General features: G+C 45.8%; 1 protein-coding gene across 2 annotated transcripts; it reads right to left on the bottom strand.

Annotated features, from left to right (window-relative positions):
* Positions 1–1,186: 1,186 nt before the first annotated feature.
* kat7b (K(lysine) acetyltransferase 7b) lies at positions 1,187–27,045 on the bottom strand. Of its 2 annotated transcripts, XM_056297082.1 has the most exons (14): positions 26,819–27,042; positions 25,256–25,406; positions 24,902–25,150; positions 21,367–21,449; positions 17,126–17,209; positions 12,246–12,344; positions 11,173–11,283; positions 10,680–10,871; positions 9,660–9,749; positions 9,059–9,199; positions 4,882–4,975; positions 2,357–2,503; positions 1,789–1,895; positions 1,187–1,671 (listed from the first exon to the last, which is right to left on the bottom strand). In XM_056297082.1, exons 1-14 carry the CDS (start codon positions 26,834–26,836, stop codon positions 1,570–1,572), a joined length of 1,668 nt encoding a protein of 555 aa, XP_056153057.1. In that variant the 5' UTR covers positions 26,837–27,042; the 3' UTR covers positions 1,187–1,569. The 2 variants fall into 2 exon arrangements, with proteins under 2 accessions (XP_056153057.1, XP_056153058.1); XM_056297083.1 differs by lacking the exon at positions 1,789–1,895 and having other exon boundaries at positions 1,634–1,671; positions 26,819–27,045.
* Positions 27,046–27,112: the final 67 nt, after the last annotated feature.

The following is a 27,112-nucleotide window of genomic DNA, read 5'->3' on the forward strand; positions in this document are numbered from 1 at the left end:
CATTCAAATGATGAAATGCTTATTGCAGAATCCTTAAGCAGAACATTTGCTCCTGAATCAAGCCCTCGACTGGATGCATCCGAAGAAAACCACAAGACAAACCTGAGGCTGGTTCATGTGCTTTAACATACTGTACTGTGACGGTGTCGTCAGCCTTCTGAAAGAGCCTAAATGCTGTTTTTGTTTCGTTCTGGCAGATTCTCAAGAGGAATGGAGCTGACTTCAGTATCACTGAAACTAAAGAAAGACACCTGGTTTGTACAATTAAATGGCAGCTGAAGACACACCACAGTACACACCTCTGCTGACGAGTTCAAGGCCCAAGCCAACGATTATGTATCATCCTCAAAAACTACAACCCCCTTCAAAATGATTTCATCTGAAGGAAATATAACAGCCAGCAGTGTGTGTGTGTGTGTGTGTGTGTGGGCATAGCAACAGATATTGATGGAGTCCACCATACTCAATCTTTAACAGTTGTAACACTGGAACGACCGGGATTTCACTCCTACCTAGAACGACCGCGGCAGTCAAAATGACCGCCCGCCGGTGTTTGAACTCTATAGTGCATCAAGGAAAACACCCAGCTGAGATATTAATGCCTTACATATGTTAGTGTGTCTGTTGTGAAACTAACTGACACCAAAACTGACCTTTTAACAACTTTAATACTATTTTTCAAACAATTTAAAATGGCCACTGTCCGACGTCTGTAATACTGCGAGGCCTCGGTGGTAGTCATGGTGCGTCTGTAACCAGACATGTTGGACATAATCACACATCAAGTTTAGACTATTTCTCTGCACTGGAGGGCGCTAGCGTGTTTCTAGGACACAGCAACGAACTTCACGAAGGAAATGGGAAATGACGCCACCAACACACGTCATAAATACTGACGCGTGTTGGTGGCGTCATGTCAGTATTTATGACGTGTGTTGGTGGCGTCATTTCCTTCGTGAAACACGCTAGCGCCCTGCAGTGCAGAGAAATAGTCTAAACTTGGTGTGTGATTATGTCCAACATGTCTGGTTACAGACGCCACTACAGACGCACCATGGCTACCATTGCAGTATTACAGACGTTGGACAGCAGCCATTTTAAAATTGTTTGAAAAATAGTATTAAAGTTGTTAAAATGTTAATTTTGGTGTCAGTTTCATAGCAGACACTAACATATGTTATGCATTAATATCTCAGCTGGGTGTTTATCTTGACACAACATAGAGTTCAAAAACTGGCGGTCATTGTGACCACCCCGGTGGTATAGGTAGGGGTGCCATCCCGGTCGTTCCAGTGTTAAAAAGAATAAAAACATTGAAAGTGGATGGTTTTCAAACAAAAAGGAGACGGATTCTTTCACTGCATTTGTTCAGTCAAGAATCCTGTACGCAACGATGTATGATGCTTCAGAAACAACACACTGGCATGTAAAGGTACAGTGATGCCTGCAGAGACAGGAAGCAGAGAAGCAGAGCAGGACAGGCCTGTGTGGCTGGACAGTGGACTGGACCAGGCTGCTGAGCTGCTGGTTCCAGTAAGAGTTCATTCAGCAGCCCGGTGGGTCTGCAGCTCATGTCCCTTTTGGTGGGGTCCATTTTAGTGAGCTGGGGTCAATGGTTTTGTTGTTGTTTCCTCTCTTGGTCTCCTTGGCCTTCCACTCATCAATCAGATCCTGGAGAGGGAGACCGAGGTTACAGGAGACAAAACATGCAGGACCAACAGAAGACCAACAGGAGGAGTAAAAACATGCCGCTGTTCTGAATGACAACTGAACAGAGCAGCATCTGACCTGTCTCTTCAGAACCAGATGCTTCCCCTTCCAGTATTTGAGCATCTGAAGGGACTGCAGGGTGCTGACGATGTCCACCGGGTTCACGGCAGTTTCCTGGCTGATCTCTGTGAACACCACCGAACACCCCCACAGGAAGTCAATTTAATGCCAGTTTAATGACTGTTTTTCAACCTGCTGATGAGCTACATTTAAATTGTAAAGCGTGTTATGTACACTTCCTTTTGCCATCTGGCTTTTTACCGGATGACGACAGTAACTTGATTTCTACAACTCTTTTCTAAAGCCAAGTGTTTTACAACACAGACAAACACAAACCAACTCACACGGCACGGAGACAACGCTGCAACAGAGGAAGAGCTGCGGGGTTCGGACACAGGCCGTTTTAAGATTATATCATCAAAACAAATGAGAGAAACAGTATGAAGACTTTAACTGTACATTCTGGGTCAGACACAGATGAAAGTAGTACCTCACATCCAAGACACACAGCAGAACGGGAGACAGACATGTGTTAGATGCTGACAGCCAGGAGGAGCAGGGTTTACTGCCTGGTATAAAGACTCACCTTTGATGGAGATCTCCTTGCCCTGGAAGTTGTACATGTATCTCAGCAGAACCTCCTTCCAGTAGCTGCGGTAGCTGATGAGGCCCAGGTCAGACAGAGGCCTCTCAGGGGAGCCCACCTTCTCCTCCACCTTGGACAGCAGGTAGCCTGCACAGTCAGGAGAACCAAATACCTTGTCATGCACATACAGCCAAGCTCATCTTCCATCACCAAGGTCATCTATTCTGAGTCAAGTTTTAACTCTTCACTCAGTCCTTGTGTATGCACATATGTGAAGCTTGTTGTGTTGTTATTCTATCTTAAGTACACTGAGCCAGCCATGAAACCGGAGTCACGTTCCATATATGTGCAAACCTACACGGCCAATAAACATGATTCTGGTTCTGACTAAGCAAAGGTGCTGAGATAAAAAAGCAAAAAATTGTATTACTCCTCAGAAGGAAAGTGTACACAAGATGAAGTAAAGAAACACAACTGTAATGCATCATTTAAAGAGGTCTGATTCAGATCTCTGGTTTCTCACATTCAAGAACACAAGGTCAACCGTTCTGGACCAAGCAAAGCACATGAATGACGGAATTAAAGCTGCTGCCAGGTGCCTCGGCTTTCTATTGACTTAGCGTCCCCTTGTGGACAAAAGCAGTTTGCAGTAGAACGACTTCATCCTCTAGAGCTGACGTGTTATACCGCGTTCAGACCAAGGACCAGGGTCGGACCAGGGTTATTTGACCAGGGTTAAGCCCTTCTTTTGTCAATTCATACCAAGCCAGTCAACACGGGTTCAACCCGGGTCATGACAATTCAGATAGGACCCGGGTTGTCACCCGGGTCCTATCTGGGAATGGGAGGGGTGGACAACACGTCATATTCAGGAGCGGACACGTCATATTCAGAGGTCACTGCACAGAGACAACAGCACAACAAACGAGGACGAGCAAGAACAATCATGGACAATGCTGAAATTCTTCAGATTTTGACTGTACTTGCATTCGTTGTCCTCACGCAGTCACCAGAGAATGGACTAAATAAGTTGCTGATGGAGGTGAACAAAATTCAAGCTGTGCTAAGAGCGAGACGAACAGCATTCATGGCCGAAAGTAATAGACATCGCCGTGAGTACCTCAGAAGAAGAAGAGCTTTTATATTGTCTCCGATGGCGAGTGTTGTTTCCCTTGGTACCACAACAAACCGACGAATGTGGGTCCGGGACCAAAGCCACGGACAAGCTTTGTGGGAATCAGTTCAGTGTTTCGATAGCGAACAGTGGATGGCACATTTTCGCATGTCGCGCATGACATTCGACATGCTACTTGAACTGATCGGCCCAGCACTGCAATGTCAAAAAACAAACTACCGTGAAGCCACTGATCCCCGGCGCAGACTAGCCATTGTGTTATGGTGGTTTGCAACACCCGGGGAGCACTGCAGCATCGCCTGTTTGTTTGGAATTGGTGTTTCAACTGGCCTCAGTTTGTTTGGGATCTGTTTTTGGGATCGCCGGACGCCTCTCTGGTGCAGCAGCCTTGTTAGGTTCACGTACACAACGTTGTCCCTTAGCGTCCTGGTCATCTGCCTGTTGATCTCTTCCTCACCACGCACAGCGAGGAGCTCCCGCACTTCGACATCTTGCCATTTCTCCATGTTGCTTTAATCCACGTTCACCAACAATGTGTTTGAAAAAACAATCCCGCCAGCATCGCACCGTTTGTTTATGGACAACGGCAACCTATATTTGCGTCACTGCTGTGCGTCCCCATTCGTAACCAATAGATTCCTTTGTCCCGCCTCGGTTGTTAGCGACCCGGGTGCTGCAAATTCACACCAAAGTCAACCCGTGTCTGACCCTGGTCCGACCCACCTCTCGACCCGGGTTGCCAAGCGGGGTCGGACAACCCGGGTTATCCCTTTCATACACAAAATCAACCCTGGTCCGACCCGGGTCGGAGCTTGGTCTGAAAGGGGTATTAGTATAGTAGAGAAGATGGAGAGATGGAGTGGTGTTTATCAGATGTGCAGCCTTGAGCTCATATATGTCTAGCTGTGGCTATGTGTCCCATCTCTGTGATGGAAATCATCTGGTCAGACGTCACCGTGAATCCGATGCTGCACAGAAACACTTGAAATCATTATATAACAATATCCAACCCCACTGATGGTCTCGTTTGATTCTGGCGGTCGTATACAGAATATATATATATACATATATATATATACACACACACACATATATACATATATACATACATATATATACACACACACACACACATACATATATATACATATACACACACACACACACACATACATATATATATATGTATAACAGAATCAAATACACTGACCAATAATCAGCGAAACACGCCTCGTAGCAGTTTTAACCTCTATCACCTTCAGCGTGATTCATCCTCCCACACCTGGCCAGTCCCGACCCACACCTTCTGTGTTTCACCACAGTGAGAATTCCTTCTTTAAATCAGGACAAGGAACAAGTGAGGGGAAACACAGACGGTTTGATTACGTACTGAAATCAATGAGCATCTTTCCAAAGCCCTGCCTCATGTACTGCGGCATGGTCAGGATACAGGACACGTTGTAGTTGAGGAAGGAGTTCTTCTCCTGGACACAGAAAGAAAACAACAAGTCAGTTGTATCACTCAGCGATGACATGAATAACAAGAACCTACACCCACTGTGTCTTACCTCGGGATAGGGCCGGGCATTTTGTGTAATATCGATTCAGTTTATATGATGACTGATCAACAGACCAGTCTAAAGAACATGAGGTGACTAGATGGTTTTGGGATGTCGTGCGTGCTCCACTCAGTCATTCTTACTGCTCATTTCTGCTCCGCTAAAAGGAAACAAATATGCAAGCCCACATTCTGCTTTGTGATAAACCTAGAGTGTGACCTCACCAACATCAGCATGAATAAATCAGCTATAATTATCTATTTGTAACGATGTTCTTTAAGTGATGTTGGCTGTTGTAAAGGCCTTATAACCATCAAGCCTTATCTTCTTCTTCAGGGCCTCCTCGTTAGCGAGGGTTGCCAGCACCATCAGGATGACATCCTTGCCAAACAAGTCTCCTCCAGTTCTCTCTGCCCTGAGCTGATCTTGTTGCCTCCGATATTTTCAAACTAAGCCATTCTCTGATGTCATCATGATACGGTCTTTTTGGTCACCCTCTCTTGTGCTTTCCTGGTGTAGTTCCCAAAATCGCTGTCTTTGTTAATTTATTTCCACCTGGACGACAGGTATGCCCAAAGAATGATAGATTTCTTTTCATTATATGTGCCATTGGTCCTCTTTTTGTTCCTAAGACATCAAGGATGCTTGCATTCGTTCGTTTCTCTGTCCAACTTATTCGGAGCATCCCACGATGAAGCCACATCTCTGCAGCCTCAGTCCTGTCTACCATCACTTTCTTCATAAAGCCACATCTCTGCAGCCTCAGTCCTGTCTACCATCACTTTCTTCATAAAGCCTCATTTCTGCAGCCTCAGCCCTGTCTACAATCACTTTTTTCATAAAGCCTCATTTCTGCAGCCTCAGCCCTGTTTACCATCACTTTCTTCATAAAGCCTCATCTCTGCAGCCTCAGTCCTGTTTACCATCACTTTCTTCATAAAGCCTCATCTCTGCAGCCTCAGTCCTGTGCACCATCACTTTCTTCATAAAGCCTCATCTCTGTAGCCTCAGCCCCATTTACCATCACTTTCTTCACAAAGCCTCATCTCTGCAGCCTCAGTCCTGTTTACCATCACTTTCTTCATAAAGCCTCATCTCTGCAGCCTCAGTCCTGTGTACCATCACTTTCTTCATAAAGCCTCATCTCTGTAGCCTCAGCCCCATTTACCATCACTTTCTTCATAAAGCCTCATCTCTGCAGCCTCAGTCCTGTCTACCATCACTTTCTTCATAAAGCCTCATCTCTGCAGCCTCAGCCCTGTTTACCATCACTTTCTTCATAAAGCCTCATCTCTGCAGCCTCAGTCCTGTGCACCATCACTTTCTTCATAAAGCCTCATCTCTGCAGCCTCAGCCCCATTTACCATCACTTTCTTCACAAAGCCTCATCTCTGCAGCCTCAGTCCTATTTACCATCACTTTCTTCATAAAGCCGCATCTCTACAGACTCAGTCCTATTTACCATCACTTTCTTCATAAAGCCTCATCTCTGCAGCCTCAGTCCTGTCTACCATCACTTTCTTCATAAAGTCACATCACTTTAGCCTCAGTCCTGTGCACCATCACTTTCTTCATAAAGCCTCATCTCTGTAGCCTCAGTCTTGTGCACCATCACTTTCTTCATAAAGCCTCATCTCTGCAGCCTCAGTCCTGTCTATCATCACTTTCTTCATAAAGACACATCTCTGCAGCCTCAGCCCCATTTACCATCACTTTCTTCACAAAGCCTCATCTCTGCAGCCTCAGTCCTATTTACCATCACTTTCTTCATAAAGCATCATCTCTGCAGCCTCAGTCCTGTGCACCATCACTTTCTTCATAAAGACACATCTCTACAGACTCAGTCCTGTTTACCATCACTTTCTTCATAAAGTCACATCACTTTAGCCTCAGTCCTGTCTACCATCACTTTCTTCATAAAGCCTCATCTCTGCAGCCTCAGTCCTGTGCACCATCACTTTCTTCATAAAGCCTCATCTCTGCAGCCTTAGCCCCATTTATCATCACTTTCTTCACAAAGCCTCATCTCTGCAGCCTCAGTCCTATTTACCATCACTTTCTTCATAAAGCCTCATCACTGCAGCCTCAGCCCTGTCTACCATCACTTTCTTCATAAAGTCACATCACTTTAGCCTCAGTCCTGTGCACCATCACTTTCTTCATAAAGCCTCATCTCTGTAGCCTCAGTCTTGTGCACCATCACTTTCTTCATAAAGCCTCATCTCTGCAGCCTCAGTCCTGTCTATCATCACTTTCTTCATAAAGACACATCTCTACAGACTCAGTCCTGTTTACCATCACTTTCTTCATAAAGTCACATCACTTTAGCCTCAGTCCTGTCTACCATCACTTTCTTCATAAAGCCTCATCTCTGTAGCCTCAGTCCTGTCTATCATCACTTTCTTCATAAAGACACATCTCTACAGACTCAGTCCTGTTAACCATCACTTTCTTCATAAAGCCTCATCTCTGCAGCCTCAGTCCTGTCTACCATCACTTTCTTCATAAAGCCTCATCTCTGCAGCCTCAGTCCTGTCTACCATCACTTTCTTCATAAAGCCTCATCTCTGCAGCCTCAGTCCTGTTTACCATCACTTTCTTCATAAAGCCTCATCTCTGCAGCCTCAGCCCTGTGCACCATCACTTTCTTCATAAAGCCTCATCTCTGTAGCCTCAGCCCCATTTACCATCACTTTCTTCACAAAACCTCATCTCTGCAGCCTCAGTCCTATTTACCATCACTTTCTTCATAAAGCCGCATCTCTACAGACTCAGTCCTATTTACCATCACTTTCTTCATAAAGCTTCATCTCTGCAGCCTCAGTCCTGTCTACCATCACTTTCTTCATAAAGTCACATCACTTTAGCCTCAGTCCTGTGCACCATCACTTTCTTCATAAAGCCTCATCTCTGTAGCCTCAGTCTTGTGCACCATCACTTTCTTCATAAAGCCTCATCTCTGCAGCCTCAGTCCTGTCTATCATCACTTTCTTCATAAAGACACATCTCTACAGACTCAGTCCTGTTTACCATCGCTTTCTTCATAAAGTCACATCACTTTAGCCTCAGTCCTGTCTACCATCACTTTCTTCATAAAGCCTCATCTCTGTAGCCTCAGTCCTGTCTATCATCACTTTCTTCATAAAGACACATCTCTACAGACTTAGTCCTGTTTACCATCACTTTCTTCATAAAGCCTCATCTCTGCAGCCTCAGTCCTGTCTACCATCACTTTCTTCATAAAGCCTCATCTCTGCAGCCTCAGTCCTGTCTACCATCACTTTCTTCATAAAGCCTCATCTCTGCAGCCTCAGTCCTGTTTACAATCGCTTTCTTCAACGTGCAACTTTCAGCTCCGTATGACAACACTGGCCAGACGTAACACTTTAGCCTTATAAGGCCTAAATCATTACTACCACCACCACTAACACTACTAATATTACTACTATAAGTACTACAAGTAATAATAATGATAATAAACATAATAGCAGCAACAACATCTGCACATAAAACAACCTTTAATAGTGCAACAGAAAAAAGAAAAAGAAGAAAAAAAAAACCCGGACGTTTTGGCCCTTGGCTTGGCATGCATGAAATGATTTGGCCCTTGGCTTGGCATGCATGACATGGTTTGGCCCTTGGAGAAAACTAACGGAGGAGCGTTGTTGTAGCACGTCGTAATGCTTCCTGGTAATGTGCCAAGTGAGTTTCCATAAGGAGTTCTGACTCAGAACTGACTCACCACATTCTCATTCAACTTCCTACTCATCAAATGTTTTTTTATTTTTATTTTACAACTTATAAGAATCACAAGATCAGATTTCTTAAAATTAGAATGCTCCAAAGTTTTTTCTATCATTAGAGAGTTGTATAAATCAACTTTTCATCGAAATTCATATATTACTTCAATACCAAAATGATTTTCATTTAAGCAGCAACTACATTTGACGTTGTTTAGCACGTTTCTAAATGTTTAAATGACTAGCTGGTCAACTCGCCCATCCCTACCTTGGAGAAGTAGCCCACTAGGTGGCAGCCAGTGTTGTCAGCCTCGGTCATGACGTAGAAGAGGAAGGGCTCCACATCATAGTACAGTGTCTTATGGTCCAAGAAGAGCTTGGCGAGAAGACAAAGGTTCTGGCAGTAGATCTGGGATGAAGAAAATGAGATGTCTTCCTTTACTTCAGTCGTGTTACTTCCCAGAGGGAATGTGTGTTTACTGTGTTAATGAGCACACTGTCTTTTCAGTGGTGCAGCTACAAACTAAACAGCACATCTGGTTGTTCTTCCACATATAGGATGAGCAATGAGGTTCACTTTTACCTGATGGACTTGAAATGTATTATTCACCATTTTATAACAGTATCTACAGTACTCTATATTTACCTTGCTATAACATTATCTGCAATACTCTATATTTGCCTTGTTATCCAGACTCTTTTCATGCCCTGGGGTCTACTTAAGTTTCGTCTCAACTGTTCTCTGATCTGTTCAGGCCAAATCACACAACAGGAAACAGGTATTTTGTTGTTGATACGAGAGGGAATTTGGCTTTCCTCATATAAAAAACTTAAAGCAGTAAAGATGCCATGTCTGCTCAACACCTCACCTTGTTTTTTTTGCCGTCAACCTCAAACACAGATATGGAGCCTTTTCTGTAGACCTCATCTCCTGGTGGATGTTTCCACACACACTTGGCCTGAAAACACAGATCAGAAAAAGGATTAACAGATCCAGCACTGAGTCTGGATATGATGTCAAAATAATTAGATGCATCTTCTTCTTTCGGCTTGTTCCCCGTTTCTCAGGGGTCGCCACAGGGGATTTTACAGTTTCCAGCGGTACCGTGAGGGCACAGCACCAATGGCGGTCGTTGTTAATCCAGGCCTCCACTGATCCGGTATGGAGCCTCGACCGATCCAGTATGGGCTTGTCAATCTGTGTAATGACTTGGCCAAATTTTACGGCAGATGCCCTGACACAACCACTCACGCTATGGACGGGGCACAGGTGAAGCGCTGGATGCCATCCCAGTATTCATGGACTTGCACCCATGCCTGTCGCCAGCAACAACTAGATGTATCTAATTGTCATGATATTCATAAGTACTGTACTGAGGATGAGGAGGACTATATATCGCCAGTGAATAAGATTTCATAGACAATATTCATAAGGCCATAGTACACTGTGGGCACTGGAGAAAAAATAAGCACCATCCATTTCAGAACAGAAAAATCCCCGCTGTTAATCACTGTTCATCTCTACAGGGAGGACAAACCAATGTGCGTTATTTTGTCAACCTAGCCTCCTTTAAGAAAATTACACATTTAATTTTTGGACATAAAACCAAATTAGGGTGAGGGTTGGTATCCTGTTTTACTAAGACAGGAGTGAAGGAGACTTAAAGAAAAGATCAAATCCTTGGCCAGTAAGGGATGAAGAAGACTAGCACTCCTCTGACTCTGTGTACACAGCTTCACTTTTCAAATGGTGGACTCAGCCCTCCAAAAACACCACAAAAAAGACCATTGCCATCGTGACCGACCGCTTAACTGCCCATCTGCACTGCCTGAAACCCATAGCCATGTCTGGTGCAGGCGGAGTCTAGGGGTCACAACCCTTGACTCACCATGTGCCTTCTGAGGATGGTCTGGCTCTTCATGTACTTGAGGCAGAACTCGCACACATAGAGGCGACCCAGGCGGGCATACTCCTCTGGGTAGGGTGAATGGTACCAAGTGTCCAGCTCATAGCGACCAAACAGGATGGTCTTGATCATGTTGCTGCCCTCTGTGATCTGGCCTTGGATTCGTAGTTTCTCCTGTGTACAGGATTGACAGCAGGAAGAGAACAGACGGTGACTGCTGGTCTTGCCAGCAAGCAGCGTCATACAGCCCTCCAGCGAAATATTTGTGAAACTCTTATCATCATTACTCTTTGACTACAGACTTTTTTTAAAACAACAAATCTGACAATAACACATCGATCAGAAGTGAACTGCAATACTTTTCTACATGTTTTCAATACTATTCATGCTTTTAAAGAACCAGAAAATCATCAACTTCATCACTTCACCCAACCATCACACAAACACTGTGTATCGATTCCCAACAGCCTTTTACCAGGTCTTCAGATGCACGAGCCTGAGCTTTCCTGAAGAGCTCCAGGTCATATTCACTGGTGATGTTCTCCAGCAGGGGCTCTCTGGTGTTGTTGTGTGTCTGGCGATGCTCCTGTGGACCACAAAGAGAAAGAAAGAGGGATCAGAGAAACCATCTGCTTTGTGACAGAGCAACAATTCCTATCAATAATAGTAAGAGCAGCTTTAATCTTACGTTGACCTGAAAAAACAAGTTTAAAGATGGGGCCTCCCAACCAAGATGAAGACAGAGACAAAGTCCCACAAGTTAATCAGTCCGTCTGGACACACATGTTTCATCACTCGTCTAAAGGCCGTGACACACCAGGCCGATGGTCAGCCACCAGCCAATGTCGGGCCGTCGGTGAGCATCTGTGGCCCTAGTTTTTGCAGTGTGTCCCGCACCGCTGGCACCAGTCGGACCTCTGTCGGCAGCTTTTCGGCCAATTCAGCATGTTGAATCAACATGTTTACAACAGGCATACATCCTCTGGAACGCTGGCATCAATGTTGGTACAGAGTCCCAACTCACCAAAAGTAGTCCTCCTGGGGCACAGCAACTCCTCACGCTTGTATTTCATACACACGATGCTTTTCTGACATACGCCACAGACAAAAGTGCAAGACACAGCAGCAGAGCAGGAACCGGGGCAAGCCCCATGGTGGCCAACTTGGATACATATACAAATATGTAACTGAAATACAAATACATAACTGAAGAGGTTTGTTTGGTGAGTTCAACCCCCCCCCTTTTTCTCCCCAATTGTATCCGGCCAATTACCCCACTCTTCTGAGCCGTCCCGGTCACTGCTCCACCCCCTCTGCTGATCCGGGGAGGGCTGCCGACTACCACATGCCTCCACCCATACATGTGGAGTCACCAGCCGCTTCTTTTCACCTGATAGTGAGTTTCAACAGGGGGCGTAGTGCGTCGGAGAATCACACTATTCCCCCCAGTTAGACCGCTACGCTACCCGGATGCCCCTTGGTGAGTTCACTTCTAACAGTGAAAACAGGATGATGGTCAGTTCATTCTACCCAGAGTTCATCACCTACCATGTGTTTCTCCTTCTGCTCCTTCTGCAGTCCGACATTTCTGCCTTTCCTCATCTCAGCCACCTGCTCTTTGTACCTGCTCTGCTTGGACGTGGGCGTCTGAAAGACACAGCACACATACATCAACACCTCCAGGCTGACACATGCAAATGAAGAGGTCACACATACATTAGCACCTCCAGACTGACACATGCAAATGAAGAGGTCACACATACATCAGCACCTCCAGACTGACACATGCAAATGAAGAGCTCATGCAAGAGTCACAGTTTAACAAAATTAGAGGGATCTTGATATAATCTTTTTGTTTCTACCAAAATGAGGAGTGGTGTTTTGTTAGGACTGTGTGAGGCAAGCAGACACACCGCTCTTTCAGACGTAGCTACCCGCCAACATGTCAGACACACCCCTCTTCCAGACGTAGCTACACGTCAACATGTCAGACACACCCCTTTTCCAGACGTAGCTACCCACCAGCATGTCAGACACACCCCTCTTCCAGATGTAGCTACCCGCCAACATGTCAGACACATTACATTAGTCATTTAGCCGATGCTTTTATCCAAAGCGACTTATAATAAGTGCATTTAACGTAGGAAATCAGGAGAACTACTAGTCATCAGAGGTCATAAGTGCATCTAAACAAGCATCTAAGAGTAAAACCAGTGCTAAAGTAAACGCACAAGAAAGAGTTTGTTTTTTTATGAGTGAATACAATAAGTGCTAAGAGCAAGTAACAGGGTAGTAGTTCTTCAAGAGGTGAGTTTTCAACCTGCGCCGAAAGATGGGCAGCGACTCCGCTGTCCTGACTTCAGTGGGGAGTTCATTCCACCACTGTGAGGCCAGGACAGAAAAGAGCCGTGACCGGGTCGATCAGCAGCAGGGGCCTCTGAGCGACGGGGCAACCAGGCGTCCCGAGGCAGCAGAGCGAATTGGTCGGGCGGGAGTGTAGGGCTTGACCATGGCCTAGAGATAGGAAGGAGCTGTTCCTTTCACTGCCCTGTAGGCCAGCACCAGAGTCTTAAACTAGATGCGAGCAGCTACTGGGAGCCAGTGTAGGGACATGAGAAGGGGAGCTGTGTGGGAGAACTTGGGGTGGTTGAACACCACACGAGCTGCAGCTTTCTCAACAAGCTCCAGAGGTCTGATGGCCGACGAAGGGGTGCCAGCAAGGAGGGAGTTGCCGTAGTCCAGCCGGGAGATGACCAGAGCCTGGATGAGCACCTGTGCCGCCTCGTCGGTGAGGAATGGGCGAATCCTCCTGATGTTATAGAGGAGAAATCTGCAGGAGCGAGCAACCGATGCAATGTTTGCAGCGAACGACAGTTGGTCATCCAGGATCACACCCAGATTCCTCGCAGCCTGAGTTGGCATCACCATGGTGTTGTCAATGGTGATGGCCAGGACTCAGTGTGGGCAACCTTTCCCCGGGAGAAACATCAGCTCTGTCTTGTCCAGATTGAGCTTCAGGTGGTGTGTCGCCATCCACTCCGAGATGTCAGTCAAGCACGCAGCAATGCGTGTCTCTACTTGTGTGTCAGAGGGAGGAAAGGACAAGATCAGTTGGGTGTCATCGGCATAACAATGGTAACAGAAGTCATGCGAGCGAATAACAGAACCCAGGGATGTCGTGTACGGGGAGAAAAGGAGAGGACCCAGAACCGAACCCTGTGGAACGCCTGTAGTCAGTCTGCGAGGCTCCGACACAGATCCCCTCTATGTCACCTGGTAGGAGCGACCCGTCAGGTAGGCTGCAAATATTGAGAGTGCAGAGCCTGTGACACCCAGCCCCTCGAGGGTAGAGAGGAGGATCTGGTGGTTCACTGTGTCAAATGCAGCTAACAGGTCCAGGAGTATCAGGATAGAAGGCAGCCTTAGCAGCAGAAAGGGAGGAGGAGAATAAAGTGGAAAGAAGAGATTGGAAGTTGAGAAGGTCCTCTGGGAGTTTGCCTTTTCTCCATTTGCGCTCTGCCACTCTTACGCACTGTCTGTCAGTACGTACTGAGTCGGACAGCAAAGGGGCAGGTGGAGTTGGGCGTGCAGGCCTGAAGGTGAGGGGACAGAGATTGTCCAGAGAAGAGGAGAGGGTAGAGAGAATAAGATCAGTAGCAGTGTTAGGAGGTAGGAAAGAGAAAGATTCAGGTGTAGGGAGGATAGAGGTAACAGATAAAAAAAGATCAGTGGCGGAGAGAGAGCGGAGGTGTCTACGGGTGGAAACCATGTGGGTAGGGGGAGGGGCTCAGGGGGGTGAAGAGAGGGAGAGAGAGTAGGACATGAAATAGTGGTCAGAGAGCTGGAGGGGAGTAACGGAGAGATTGGAAATAGGACAATGTCTAGTAAAGATAAGGTCCAGCTGGTTGCCGGCCTAGTGGGAAGGAGGAGAGGGTGAGAGGTGAAGGTCAAAGGAGGAGAGGAAAGACAGAAGAGGATCTAGCTTGTCAGTTTGGATGTTGAAGTCACTGAGAAGGATAAGTGGTGAGTCATCAACAGGGACGTGCGAGACAAGTGTGTCAAGCTCCTCCAGAAACTCACCAAGGGATAGACCCCTCTTCCAGATGTAGCTACCCACCAACATGTCAGACACACCCCTCTTCCAGACGTAGCTACCCGCCAAAATGTCAGAAACACCCCTCTTCCAGACGTAGCTACCCACCAACATGTCAGACACACCCCTCTTCCAGATGTAGCTACCCGCCAACATGTCAGAAACACCCCTCTTCCAGACGTAGCTACCCACCAACATGTCAGACACATGGCTCTTCCAGATGTAGCTACCTACCAACATGTCAGACAAACCCATCCTCCAGACATAGCTACCCACCAACATGTCAGACACAAGGCTCTTCCAGACGTAGCTACCCAACAACATGTCAGACACACCCCTCTTCCAGACGTAGCTACCCACCAACATGTCAGAAACACCCTTCTTCCAGACGTAGCTACCCGCCAACATGTCAGACAACATGTCATGTCTTCCCCAAGTCTCCACCGCATCAGTTAGTTTAGCAGTGAGGTTGTTTGCCATGTCTGCCTGGCATACTCTGTGTTAATACGACAGCCGATTCAACCTGCCAGTCCTCATCGATACAGTAGCATGTAACTGTCACGTAGCTCTATGTTGTGAGTGCCGTCCAGCAGTCAGTCGTAACAGCCACAAACTTAGTGCCAGCAAGTTGTGTTTTAAGCTTTTTATTTTTAATAGTAATGATAAATTAAACTTATATAGCACTTTTCTAACACCCAAAGTTGCTTTTTCTCTGCAAAACGGGCTTCAATTTGACGGGCAATAGTCCGTTTTGATGGGATTTGGTATTTAGGCTCGATATAGCCCAGTCGCTCTTGAAAACCCTCACCAGACCAGCTGATGGGCAAAATGTCTTTACCACTGAACAGATTCTCTGAGTTATTCCCTCAGACCGCCGCGCATCACATCTTCTCCCTGCTAACATGGACACCAAAGTTTGTTATCCTCCATCAAAGCGAAATATGATTGTAGGCACGTGTGATTAACTGCACGTGTTGACACACCCACATGAGTTGGTTGATACGTACTATAGCCTACTTGTCTTTTACTATGTAGCAAACTATTTTTTTAACCATTTAACTGATAGTATTAACTTGTCAAAAATCCTATTATCAGTTCATGGTTAATTATGAACATCCCAAATAAAGAACAAGAAATGTTATGTAATAGGTTTATAGTTTGCTTATGGAACCTTCTACACCGGTGTTGCATCAAACTCCATTTCCCCCACGAAATCTGTTTCCGCCTAGGCAGACGAAAGGGACTGCAGGGAAACAGGTTAGCTATCGGTTACGATAAGGATAAGGTCAGCATTAGGTTAGGCTTAGGGTTAGGTTGAGCTTGGGGTTAGGTTGAGGTTAGGGTTGGGTTGAGCTTAGGGTTAGGTTAAACTTTGGGTTAGGTTGATCTTAGGGTTGGATTGAGTTTAGGGTTAGGTTGAGTTTAGGGTTGGGTTGAGTTTAGGATTAGGTTGATTTTAGGGTTAGGTTAAGCTTAGGGTTAGGTTGATCTTATGGTTGGGTTGAGTTTAGGGTTAGGTTGAGCTTAGGGTTAGGTTGAGTTTAGGGTTAGGTTGAGCTTTGGGTTTGGTTGAGTTTAGCGTTTGGTTGAGCTTAGGGTTAGGTTGAGTTTAGGGTTGGGTTGAGGTTGGGTTAGGTTAAGGTTAGGGTTGGATTGAGCTTAGGGTTAGGTTAAACTTAGGGTTGGGTTGAGGTTAGGGTTGGGTTGGGGTTAGGGTTAGGTTGAGCTTAGGGTTAGGTTGAGTTTAGGGTTAGGTTGAGCTTGGGGTTAGGTTGAGTTTAGGGTTAGGTTGAGTTTAGGGTTGCGTTGATTTTAGGATTAGGTTGAGTTTAGGGTTAACTTGAGCTTAATCAAGCGCTGCGGTGTTGTATCGAACTCTAGCTAGGGGGAAACAGATCCTGATGGGGAAACAGTTCAGTGCAACACAGCAAGAGGACAAGGAAGTACCCGCAAACACTGGGTGCTGCCCCTCGTCTAGCTTCTGGAAGTTGACCAATCAGAAGAAAGCAGTGCAGTTTTAGGGAGGGGGGCCTCAAGAGAAAAACAAGCTAAAACGGCTTGTTGCAGACAGGATGAAGTGAGGAGCTGCATAAAGGGCCAGGATAAGATAAATAAGGATTTGTTTGAACTGTGACTCATGCAAAAATACTGTAGTGGAGTCCAAGAATAAAAATATAGAGCTGGAATAAGCAGGATAGGGCCACTTTCATTAAAATGTGGAAACTTGTTTTGCAATGCATTATTACATGCTTAATTGTGCAGGCTTGAATATTATTCTCATTCATTTATGAAGGCAACCAAATTAATCTGATAGAATTAGTTGAAAACGTATTACCTGGTGACGGGTGGCATGGCGTGTGTTGCTCTCATCCTGTACTTTCATTTCCTCTTCCTGTTTCTCACGGCTGACGGCTTTCACCTGCAAATGGAGTTGACAAATGGATTCCAGCCTGAACCCTAAAATAAAATATGATGTGCGATATGCAGACTACACTGTAACAATACAAGTGGTTATTTAAATATGTCCGATGCTTACGAGATAATAACCTCTGCAACCCCTGCATCAGATAGTTGCCACTTCAATTACCTTCACTTTTCTCATCACAGAAAGTTGAATCAGTTCATCTGGACATGTTTACTGAAACGTTTCATCATCATCTAAGTGTTCTCTTCTGTCTCACCTGACTGCAGGTGTCCCCACCCTTATAAACAACACAGCAACTGCAGGTGTCCCCACCCTTACAAACAATACAGTGACTGCAGGTACCCCCACCCTTATAAACAACACAGCAACTGCAGGTGTCCCCACCCTTACAAACAATACAGTGACTACAGGTGTCCCCACCCTTATAAACAATACAGCGACTTGAGGTGTCCCCACCCTTATAAACAATACACTGACTGCAGGTGTCCCCACCCTTATAAGTAATAGTGACTGCAGGTACCCCACCCTTATAAAAAGTACAGTGACCGCAGGTACCCCAGCCTTATAAACAGTACAGTGACTGCAGGTGTCCCCACCCTTATAAACAATACAGTGACTGCAGGTGTCCCCACCCTCATAAACAATACAGTGACTGCAGGTGTCCCAACCCTTATGAACAGTACAGTGACTGCAGCTGTCCCCACCCTTATAAACAATACAGTGACTGCAGGTGTCCCACCCTTATAAAAAATACAGTGACTGCAGGTACCCCCACCCTTATAGACAATACAGTGAATGCAGGTGTCCCCACCCTTATAAACAATACAGTGACTATAGCTGTCCCACCCTTATAAACAATACACTGACTGCAGGTGCCCCCACCCTTATAAACAATACAGTGACTGCAGGTGTCCCACCCTTATAAACAATACAGTGACTGCAGGTACCCCACCCTTATAAATAGTACAGTGACTGCAGGTGTCCCACCCTTATAAACAATAGTGACTGCAGGTGTCCCCACCCTTATAAACAATAGTGACTGCAGGTGTCCCCACCCTTATAAACAATACAGTGACTGCAGGTGTCCCCACCCTTATAAAAAATACAGTGACTGCAGGTGTCCCCATCCTTATAAACAATACAGTGACCGCAGGTGTCCCACCCTTATAAACAATACAGTGACTGCAGGTGTCCCCACCCTTATAAAAAATACAGTGACTGCAGGTGTCCCCACCCTTATAAAAAATACAGTGACTGCAGGTGTCCCCATCCTTATAAACAATACAGTGACTGCAGGTGTCCTCATCCTTATAAACAATATAGTGACTGCAGGTGTGCCCACCCTTATAAAAAATACAGTGACTGCAGGTGTCCCCATCCTTATAAACAATACAGTGACTGCAGGTGTCCCCATCCTTATAAACAATACAGTGACTGCAGGTGTGCCCACCCTTATAAACAATACAGTGACTGCAGGTGTCCCCATCCTTATAAACAATACAGTGACTGCAGGTGTCCCCATCCTTATAAACAATACAGTGACTGCAGGTGTGCCCACCCTTATAAACAATACAGTGACTGCAGGGGTCCCACCCTTATGAACAATACAGTGACTGAAGGGGTCCCACCCTTATAAACAATACAGTGACTGCAGGTGTCCCCACCATTAGAAACATTACAGTGACTGCAGGTCAATAAAATAAACAATAAAAGGGCATAACGACCCAAATCAACAAGTTTCATACGCAAATATGGTGTGACAATTAACTAGAGTTACAACGGTCATGTGTACTATTCACAGAGGGTTGGGGAATAGTTGCAATCACAGCATTGTAAGATAGTGACAGATGTACTCTTACCCCCCCCGCCCCGGTTCAGGGATGGTCATTCCCTCTTAACATAGATGGCCTCTTTGACTTCCCATTCAAACCAGTGTTCCTCCCTATTAAGGATGTGCACATCCTCATCCCTGAAAGAGTGGCCGCTGGCCTGTAGATGGTGTAGACTGTGGAGTCCTGCTCTGTAGATGGTGTAGACTGTGTAGATGGTGGAGACTGTGGAGTCCTGGCCTGTAGATGGTGTAGACTGTGGAGTCCTGGCCTGTAGATGGTGTAGACTGTGTAGATGGTGTAGACTATGGAGTTCTGGCCTGTAGATGGTGTAGACTGTGTAGATGGTGTAGACTGTGGAGTCCTGCTCTGTAGATGGTGTAGACTGTGTAGATGGTGTAGACTGTGGAGTCCTGGCCTGTAGATGGTGTAGACTGTGGTGTCCTGGTCTGTAGATGGTGTAGACTGTGTAGATGGTGTAGACTGTGGAGTCCTGGCCTGTAGATGGTGTAGACTGTGGTGTCCTGGTCTGTAGATGGTGTCGACTGTGTAGATGGTGTAGACTATGGAGTTCTGGTCTGACGTGTTAGCTCTCCTGTGTTGTGCCGTCCTCTTCACCAGAGTCTACTTGGTTTCCGTGATGTACAAGTCAGGACAATCCTCCTGGCACTTAACAGCTACACTATATTGCTCTGTTTGGTGCCGGGGGACCTGAGCCTTGGGGTGGACCAACTTCTGGTGCAGTTTGTTTTGGGTTTGAAAGCAACTGAGATGTGGTGTTTAGAAACTACGCGTCCCAACTGTTCCGACACTTCCGCCACATACAGAATCACCACTGGTTTACACTTAGACAGCTGTTGTCCTTCTCCTCTCTTCGATCGGGTGGTGCACTATTTGGGCGTCTTCCTTGCTTTGACAAACACCCAGTTAGGATAACCACACTTAACCAGGGCCTGTTTAATGTGGGACTTCTCCCCTTCCCCGGCTGCTGTGTCGGTGGGGACATTGTCAGCTCGGTGGTCCAGTGTCCTGATGACTCCTAGTTTGTGCTCCAGTGGATGATGAGAGTCAAACCTTAAGTACTGATCAGTATGTGTTGGTTTACAGTAAACATCAACAATCAAATGTCCCCCATCACCAACTGTAATGTCACAGTGTAAGAAGACTAACCTGTCATGTTCCACATCCTCCCTGGTGAACTTGATGTGGTGTTCACAGAGTTAATGTGGTAGGTGAGATGTGCTACATCCTGAGATTTAAATTTAACCCAGGTTTCATCCACAAATCTAAACCAATAGCTAGGCGGTGTCCCTGTCTCTAGTTAATGGTCACGTAAATTTGCATATGAAACCTGTTGTTGGTTATGCAACTGTGCTGTTTATAAGGGTGGTGATACCTGCAGTCACTGTATTATTTATAAGGGTGGGACACCTGCAGTCACTGTATTGTTTATAAGGGTGGGGACACCTGCAGTCACTGTATTGTTTATAAGGGTGGTGATACCTGCAGTCACTGTATTGTTTATAAGGGTGGGACAGCTGCAGTCACTGTATTGTTTATAAGGGTGGGGACACCTGCAGTCACTGTATTGATTATAAGGGTGGGGACACCTGCAGTCACTGTATTGTTTATAAGGGTGGCAATACCTGCAGTCACTGTATTGTTTATAAGGGTGGGGTAACTGCAGTCACTGTATTGTTTATAAGGGTGGGGTAACTGCAGTCACTGTATTGTTTATAAGGGTGGGGACACCTGCAGTCACTGTATTGATTATAAGGGTGGGGACACCTGCAGTCACTGTATTGTTTATAAGGGTGGCAATACCTGCAGTCACTGTATTGTTTATAAGGGTGGGGACACCTGCAGTCACTGTATTGATTATAAGGGTGGGGACACCTGCAGTCACTGTATTGTTTATAAGGGTGGCAATACCTGCAGTCACTGTATTGTTTATAAGGGTGGGGTAACTGCAGTCACTGTATTGATTATAAGGGTGGGGCCACCTGCAGTCACTGTATTGTTTATAAGGGTGGGGTACCTGCAGTCAGTGTATTGTTTATAAGGGTGGGGGACACCTGCAGTCAGTGTATTGTTTATAAGGGTGGGGTAGCTGCAGTCAGGTGAGACTGAAGAGGTCACTTAGATGATGATGAAACGTTTCTCTCAGTAAACGGTGTGTCCAGATGAACTGATTCAACTTTCTGTGATTTTCTTACCTTGATTATTAAACATGCATAAACACATCACTTTTCTCAGTTTCATGTTTTTTCCAAATTAAATTTAGGGTCACTTTAATAGAATTAATACACTTTCCATACAGACCTTACACTCATCAGCAGATAGATTGTGGTAGAGGGGGCATCCAGACACAGCAAAGTGACGTTCATGTTTTCCCGTGAGGTGACCTGGCATGACAGGAAAATTAAAGAAGTCATTAAGGTCATGGACAGTTTGGTGTTGTAGTTAGACGGTGGCTAAAAAGAGGAAGGTGATGCATTGGACATCTGCAACAACCATCGTCTACTTGAACCCAACAGTCACGTATTCCTGGAGGAGATACAGACCTTCCACCTGCTACCCCAATGTAAATCAGTCCAGGTAAGAGTGTTGCCTTTACAGAGGCAGCTAATGATGCCATTCTGCAGTAATCGCGCTCAGCATCCATTTCCCTTATGGCAGGGTTCCTTATGGTAGGGTTCCCCATCTAGTTTTCCCCAAGGGCCAAATCAAGTCATACATGTCAAGCCAAGCCTAAAATGTCCCAGGCTTTTTTCCACTGCGCCAGCAAAAGTTGTTTTATGTGCAAATGTTGTTGTTGCTGCTATTACAATTATTATTATCATTATTATTATTAGTAGTAGTAGTAGTAGTAGTAGTGAAAAGACAGGAGGTGGAGCTGGGGGTGGAAGAGGAACAGGAACACTTTTGTCATTTTACCTCATGTACTTGCGCACATGAAATGAAACGAAATGCCGTTTCCCCCAGCCCACAGCAGTGCAACACACATTCAAGAACTACAAGAACACACATATTTAAACAAACAAGATTTATCCAAACTAAACAAGAACAAAAAAAATCACTGTCTGCCAGTCTGCATGGGCAAGCAGTTAGCCCCGTTTACGCGATTACGCGTCCTGTCAGACCGCCCTCCGTGTTTCCTCCTCGGGCACAGCTCCAGGAAGGGGCCGCGGTCCCTGTGGCAACCAGACAAGCCCTCCGAGCCGATCCAGCGTCAGCTCTCCCAGCCAGACACCCTTGACACACCTCCCCGCACTCCACATGACGACATCAAAAACATCACAGTCAACACCAGGTGAGGCCGCAGCCACACCGACCTCAGTGTTATCAGAACTGCCGGTCTGCATGGGCTACCAGTTAGCTTTTCATCATCAAGTCCAAAACCAACCATTTAATTATGGACAAAAATAAATGGATGTTGATTCACCAATCAGTGAGGGAAGTGAGAGAAAACAAATGAGGCAGTCCTTCTGATGTTGGGACTGTGTTCTGTTGTGGCAGCATGAGGCACTGGCCAAGATGTGCATTGGAGTCTGTTTCTTTCCTGATTCTTGATCAAGTTCACTGAAGAAAACAATGACTCACATGTGTACGTGGAGGGGAAGACTGTGAGTAGGAGCATTGCAACAGCTCTCATGTTTCTGAATCAAGCTTGAGGAATCACACTGATCCAAGTCACTCACCCCAACGTCCTTGTGTTGTGCTTTGAGCAAATCGGATGTTCCCATCTCCAAGACCTCCATCTGAAGAGTTGCCTCATCTATGGAAGGTACCAGCCTTCTGGCCTCTGTAGTCCACTGGTCATAAGCTGAAATGGAGAATGGCTGTCTCAGGAAGAGCACGAAGTCACCTGTGAGTTTAGGGGAGCTTTCAAATCATTCCTTGAAGTTTTCTGCCAGGCTTGTCCTGAAATCCTTCATCACCGGATCCTCCTGCATTTAGTTCTTCTCGCAATGGTCTTGCAGATGTGGAAAGTGCAACTTTCGCCAGTGAATGTCTCTCCAAAAGGTTCAGCTTTGATCAGAAAGCTTCAATCACCTCGTACATGTCTGCTTCTTGCCTTGTAATTGCAGATTAAGGTGATTTAGATGAGACATGATGTAACATAAAAAATAACATATGCCATCACCTTATTGTCACTTAAAAACCTCTGATATTCTTGGGCTTTTTGACTCCGCAGTCCGGATAAAAATGACACAAGCTCATCGCGCAGGTCACACACCCTCTCTAACAATGGCCTTTGCTCAGCGAGCAAACGTCATTATGCAGCAAAAGATCCTGGTGTTAAGTTGACATTTCCTCCTGCAATGCTCTGAAAAGGCGATGTTGCAGACAAGAACTCTCATGAAGGAAATGTACCAGTCTCGTCACAGTATCCATCACCTCTTTCACTTCCACACACAGTTTAATGCACAACACTGATATGTGAATAATGCAATGAAATGCTAAGAGTGCTGGGTTAACAGCGGCAAGCCTGCTTACCAAGCCCTTGTGTTGTCCCACCATTGACGGAGCCCCATCGGTGACAATGAACACAATTTTGCTCATATCCAAGCCATTCTTCTCAAAGAACCGTTTTAACTCATTAAAGCTGATTTCCCCAGTTGTGCACCCAGGCAGAGGAAGCAAACAAATCAGCTCTTCCCAAAAGCTCTTCCCATCAAAACATCTTGTGAACACAGATAGCTGTTCCATATGGGTTCGGTCATAGAACGAGTCTATGGCTAGTGATATGGCTTCTGCTTTCTTCGAATCGGTGAGTAGATCGGAAAAACACTTCTCCGCTATATGTTCTACTCTTCTTGTTGTCGTGTTAGCCGACAATGACACCTGCTTTAATAGCCCCACAACTGTTTTCTTGTTTTTCTCATCATGACTTAAAACTTTGCCAGCCATATCAATTGCACACATTTTAATCAGCTCAGCGTCAGTGAACGGCTTTTTGGCTTTAGCAAGGTTCCATGAAACATGCAATGATGCAGCTGTTGCACTCTCTTGTGCCGATGTTGATTTAGAGATGGCAGAAACGGAGTGCTTGTATGATGTTATCATATTTGCTGTTTTTTGTTTGCAGCGATCTGTTTTTGTAGGGTAGTTGGCATTAAAACTGACAGCATGCATCGTGTTGAAGTGCCGTTTGAGATTATCTGCTTTGCAGACAGCTACGGTCTGCATACATGTCACACATGTCGGTTTGGCATTGGCATGGTCCTGTAAACTGACCAGTCCAGTCAGATTTGAACTGACGGTTTTCCTGGTTGACTTTCCACTTTTTTGCATAGGCCATGTTCTTGGTTCAGGACTGTTATTATCTGTGACTTAGCTGGTGAGTGGCTGTCTAGCCAAGGACCGCAGAGTATGTCTTGCACCTACGCGTGCTCTACAGTATAGGTCAAGTGTACAATGTGGGGTGAGGTCAAAATAAAGTAAGCAGCATGCACTTTATTTCACATGTTGCACACTTTATTTCACGTTATGACAGGTGCGTAAGTGCCAATGGGTCAGCAGGCCAGACATTTGGGGCTGCTTATTGGGGTTCAGGCTTGTGGCATACATACTTGTCAGAATATCCCTGTACTAAGACACTTGGCCTCTTTATGCTCCAGGGGCACTACGCTAAGCTTCTTCCTACTTTTTTCCTCACTGTTAAAGGTTTTTTAGGGAGTTGTTCCTTATCCGATGTGAGGGTCTATGGACAGGATGTTGTATTGCTGTAATTTGTGATAATGGGCTATACAAATAAAATTGACTTGACTACGCTAGCTACTGCACCCCAAACAGAGGGTGAAAAGAAAATGTACAATTGAAGGGCTGTATGAAATGTATAAGAAATAAATACCTAGGGAGTTACATCCTGGTGTGGGGCACTTCATGTTGAAATTGTAGGTCTCATGGCAACGGCGGCGTTTGGGCCGGTGGGAGAGGTCCTTGTCTGAGTCTCTGCTGGCTGGCTCTTTCGCCTGGCTCTCATCATGAGAGGCATTGGGGCTGGAGATGTCCAGCTCAGACTCAGAGGAAGGAGCGTTACCTGTGGGAGTCAGTGGAGGTGACTCCTCATGGTCCCCAGCTCGCTTCAGGTCAGGGGTATCTGAGGGGAAACACACCAGATGAATAACCTGGTGTGTTTACCAGATGAATAAAAAGAGCATATACACAGAATAATGTCAGACATTTCTGGGGTGTATGAGCTCACCCTGAGAGCTTTGACTGAGGCGTGTGGATGCCCTGGTGAGCCGCTGTCTCTTGGCCGCATTTCCTTCGCTCTCGGAGCTGTGGGTCTGCTCTCGCTCGGCTGAGGAGTCTGAGTCTTCAGTCCCATCTGAACCACTCCCGGCCACATGTCTCTGAGGAACATAACCACATGAGAGGTACTCTGATCTAATGGGTTCTTTCAATATCGGGTTATTCAGCTAACTGATGTAAACGAGAAAAACGGAAACGAAAGAGCAGGACTCTAATCATAACTCACTTATATCAGGAATCAGAAACACTTTATTTATCATTTAATTTCATGTACTCAAAGATCTGGGTTACACGGTCGGAGAAATGTGCCAATATACACAATTAAGACAAATTAGAAAAATAAAATATAAACTGATAGCTGGCAGCTAATGCTGGTGTTACACCAAAATCTGTGAACCATCAGATTACGGAAACCTGCCCGTAAAATGCTCTATTTCAGCCAACCCCCAGACGCTAATCCTAATGTTAACTGCACCAAACCCACATCTAATATCATCCGTCTCCAACCCAATACCTACATTTAACCATCTTCAACTTTATGCTTAAACTTAACCATATCTATCCCAGTAAATTGAATCAGTTCACCTCGACGGACACAATGTTTATTGGGAGAAACGTTTCATCACTCATCTAAGTGACTCCATCAGTCTCAGCTGACTGCAGGTATCCCCACCCTTATAAACAGCAGTGGCATCACAACCGAAGCCATCATTCGTTAATGCAAACTGCCGTGACCATTAACTAGAGTTACAATGGTCATGTGTACTATTCACAGAGGATTGGGGGATAGCTGCAATCACAGCATTGTAAGATGGTGACAGATGTACTCTTACCCCCCCCCCCCTCGGTTCAGCGATGGTCGTTCCCTCTTAACATAGATGGCCTCTTTGACTCCCCGTTCAAACCAGCCTTCCTCCCTATCAAGGATGTGCATATCCTCATCCCTGAAAGAGTGGCCACTGGCCTGCAGATGGTGTAGACTGTGGAGTCCTGGTCTGTAGATGGTGTAGACTGTGGAGTCCTGGTCTAACGTGTTAGCTCTCGTGTGTTGTGCCATCCTCTTGGCCAGCGTATTTTTGGTTCGTATCTCTCAATAAAAGTTGTGTCCACGGCATAAATCAATACATTTAACCTCTTCTAAACTGCCACTTCTTGTCTGAAACAGAGTGTGTTAGTGGAAGGGTCGCGGGTTTTGGTGTAACGCCTTTTGTATGCACGAAATTTGTATGTATTTGTTCCAGTGATAACACACGAGATGTGTGACTTTAGCCATGGGACGGTAAAACTCTTGGTTGATATGTGTGTCAATACACGTTTTAAGGTAGATTAGAATAAGTAAAGACGTTTAACTGATATATTTAGCGTAATGGCGAAATGACTGACAGAAGGTCTGTAAGAGCAGTAGATTAGCGTTAGCCTAGCCGGCTCAATTAGCAGGTTAGCGTCCCGTCGTCGGGTTTGCATCGAGCTGAGCTGAGCTGAGCGCTAAGCGCTAGCATCATATTCCTCGTACCTGTCGTCTACGTGGCATGTTTTCCTACAGAGTCCCGTCCAGAGCACGGGGCTTCGTCGACAGAAGATATCCACAAGGTTTAAAATCAACACAAGGCACAATCTGCTTGGATACGGGGTTGTTTTCTTTTTCTTTCAACGTCTGTAAGTACACAAAACCTGAGCGCGGTGCCGCGCCAGATTCTTCACAGGCGCACACGACACAGCACTTCCGGTTGGACAACGCAGCAGTTCCGGGAGCCATGCAGGAGTAAAGGCTGCCGCTAGGAGGCGACCCTCCCCTTCACGCAAGTCT

This window comes from Lampris incognitus, chromosome 17 (assembly GCF_029633865.1).
Source record: "Lampris incognitus isolate fLamInc1 chromosome 17, fLamInc1.hap2, whole genome shotgun sequence".
NCBI classification, from domain to species: Eukaryota; Metazoa; Chordata; class Actinopteri; order Lampriformes; family Lampridae; genus Lampris; species Lampris incognitus.

Bases quoted from the DNA above. Each gene is read 5' to 3' on its own strand.
- kat7b (XM_056297082.1), bottom strand. The intron at 17,210-21,366 runs GTCTGTATGGAA...CTCCATTTGCAG, and splicing joins TATCTGCTGATGAGTGTAAG to GTGAAAGCCGTCAGCCGTGA. The intron at 12,345-17,125 runs GTAATACGTTTT...TGTGTCTTTCAG, and splicing joins GCCATGCCACCCGTCACCAG to ACGCCCACGTCCAAGCAGAG.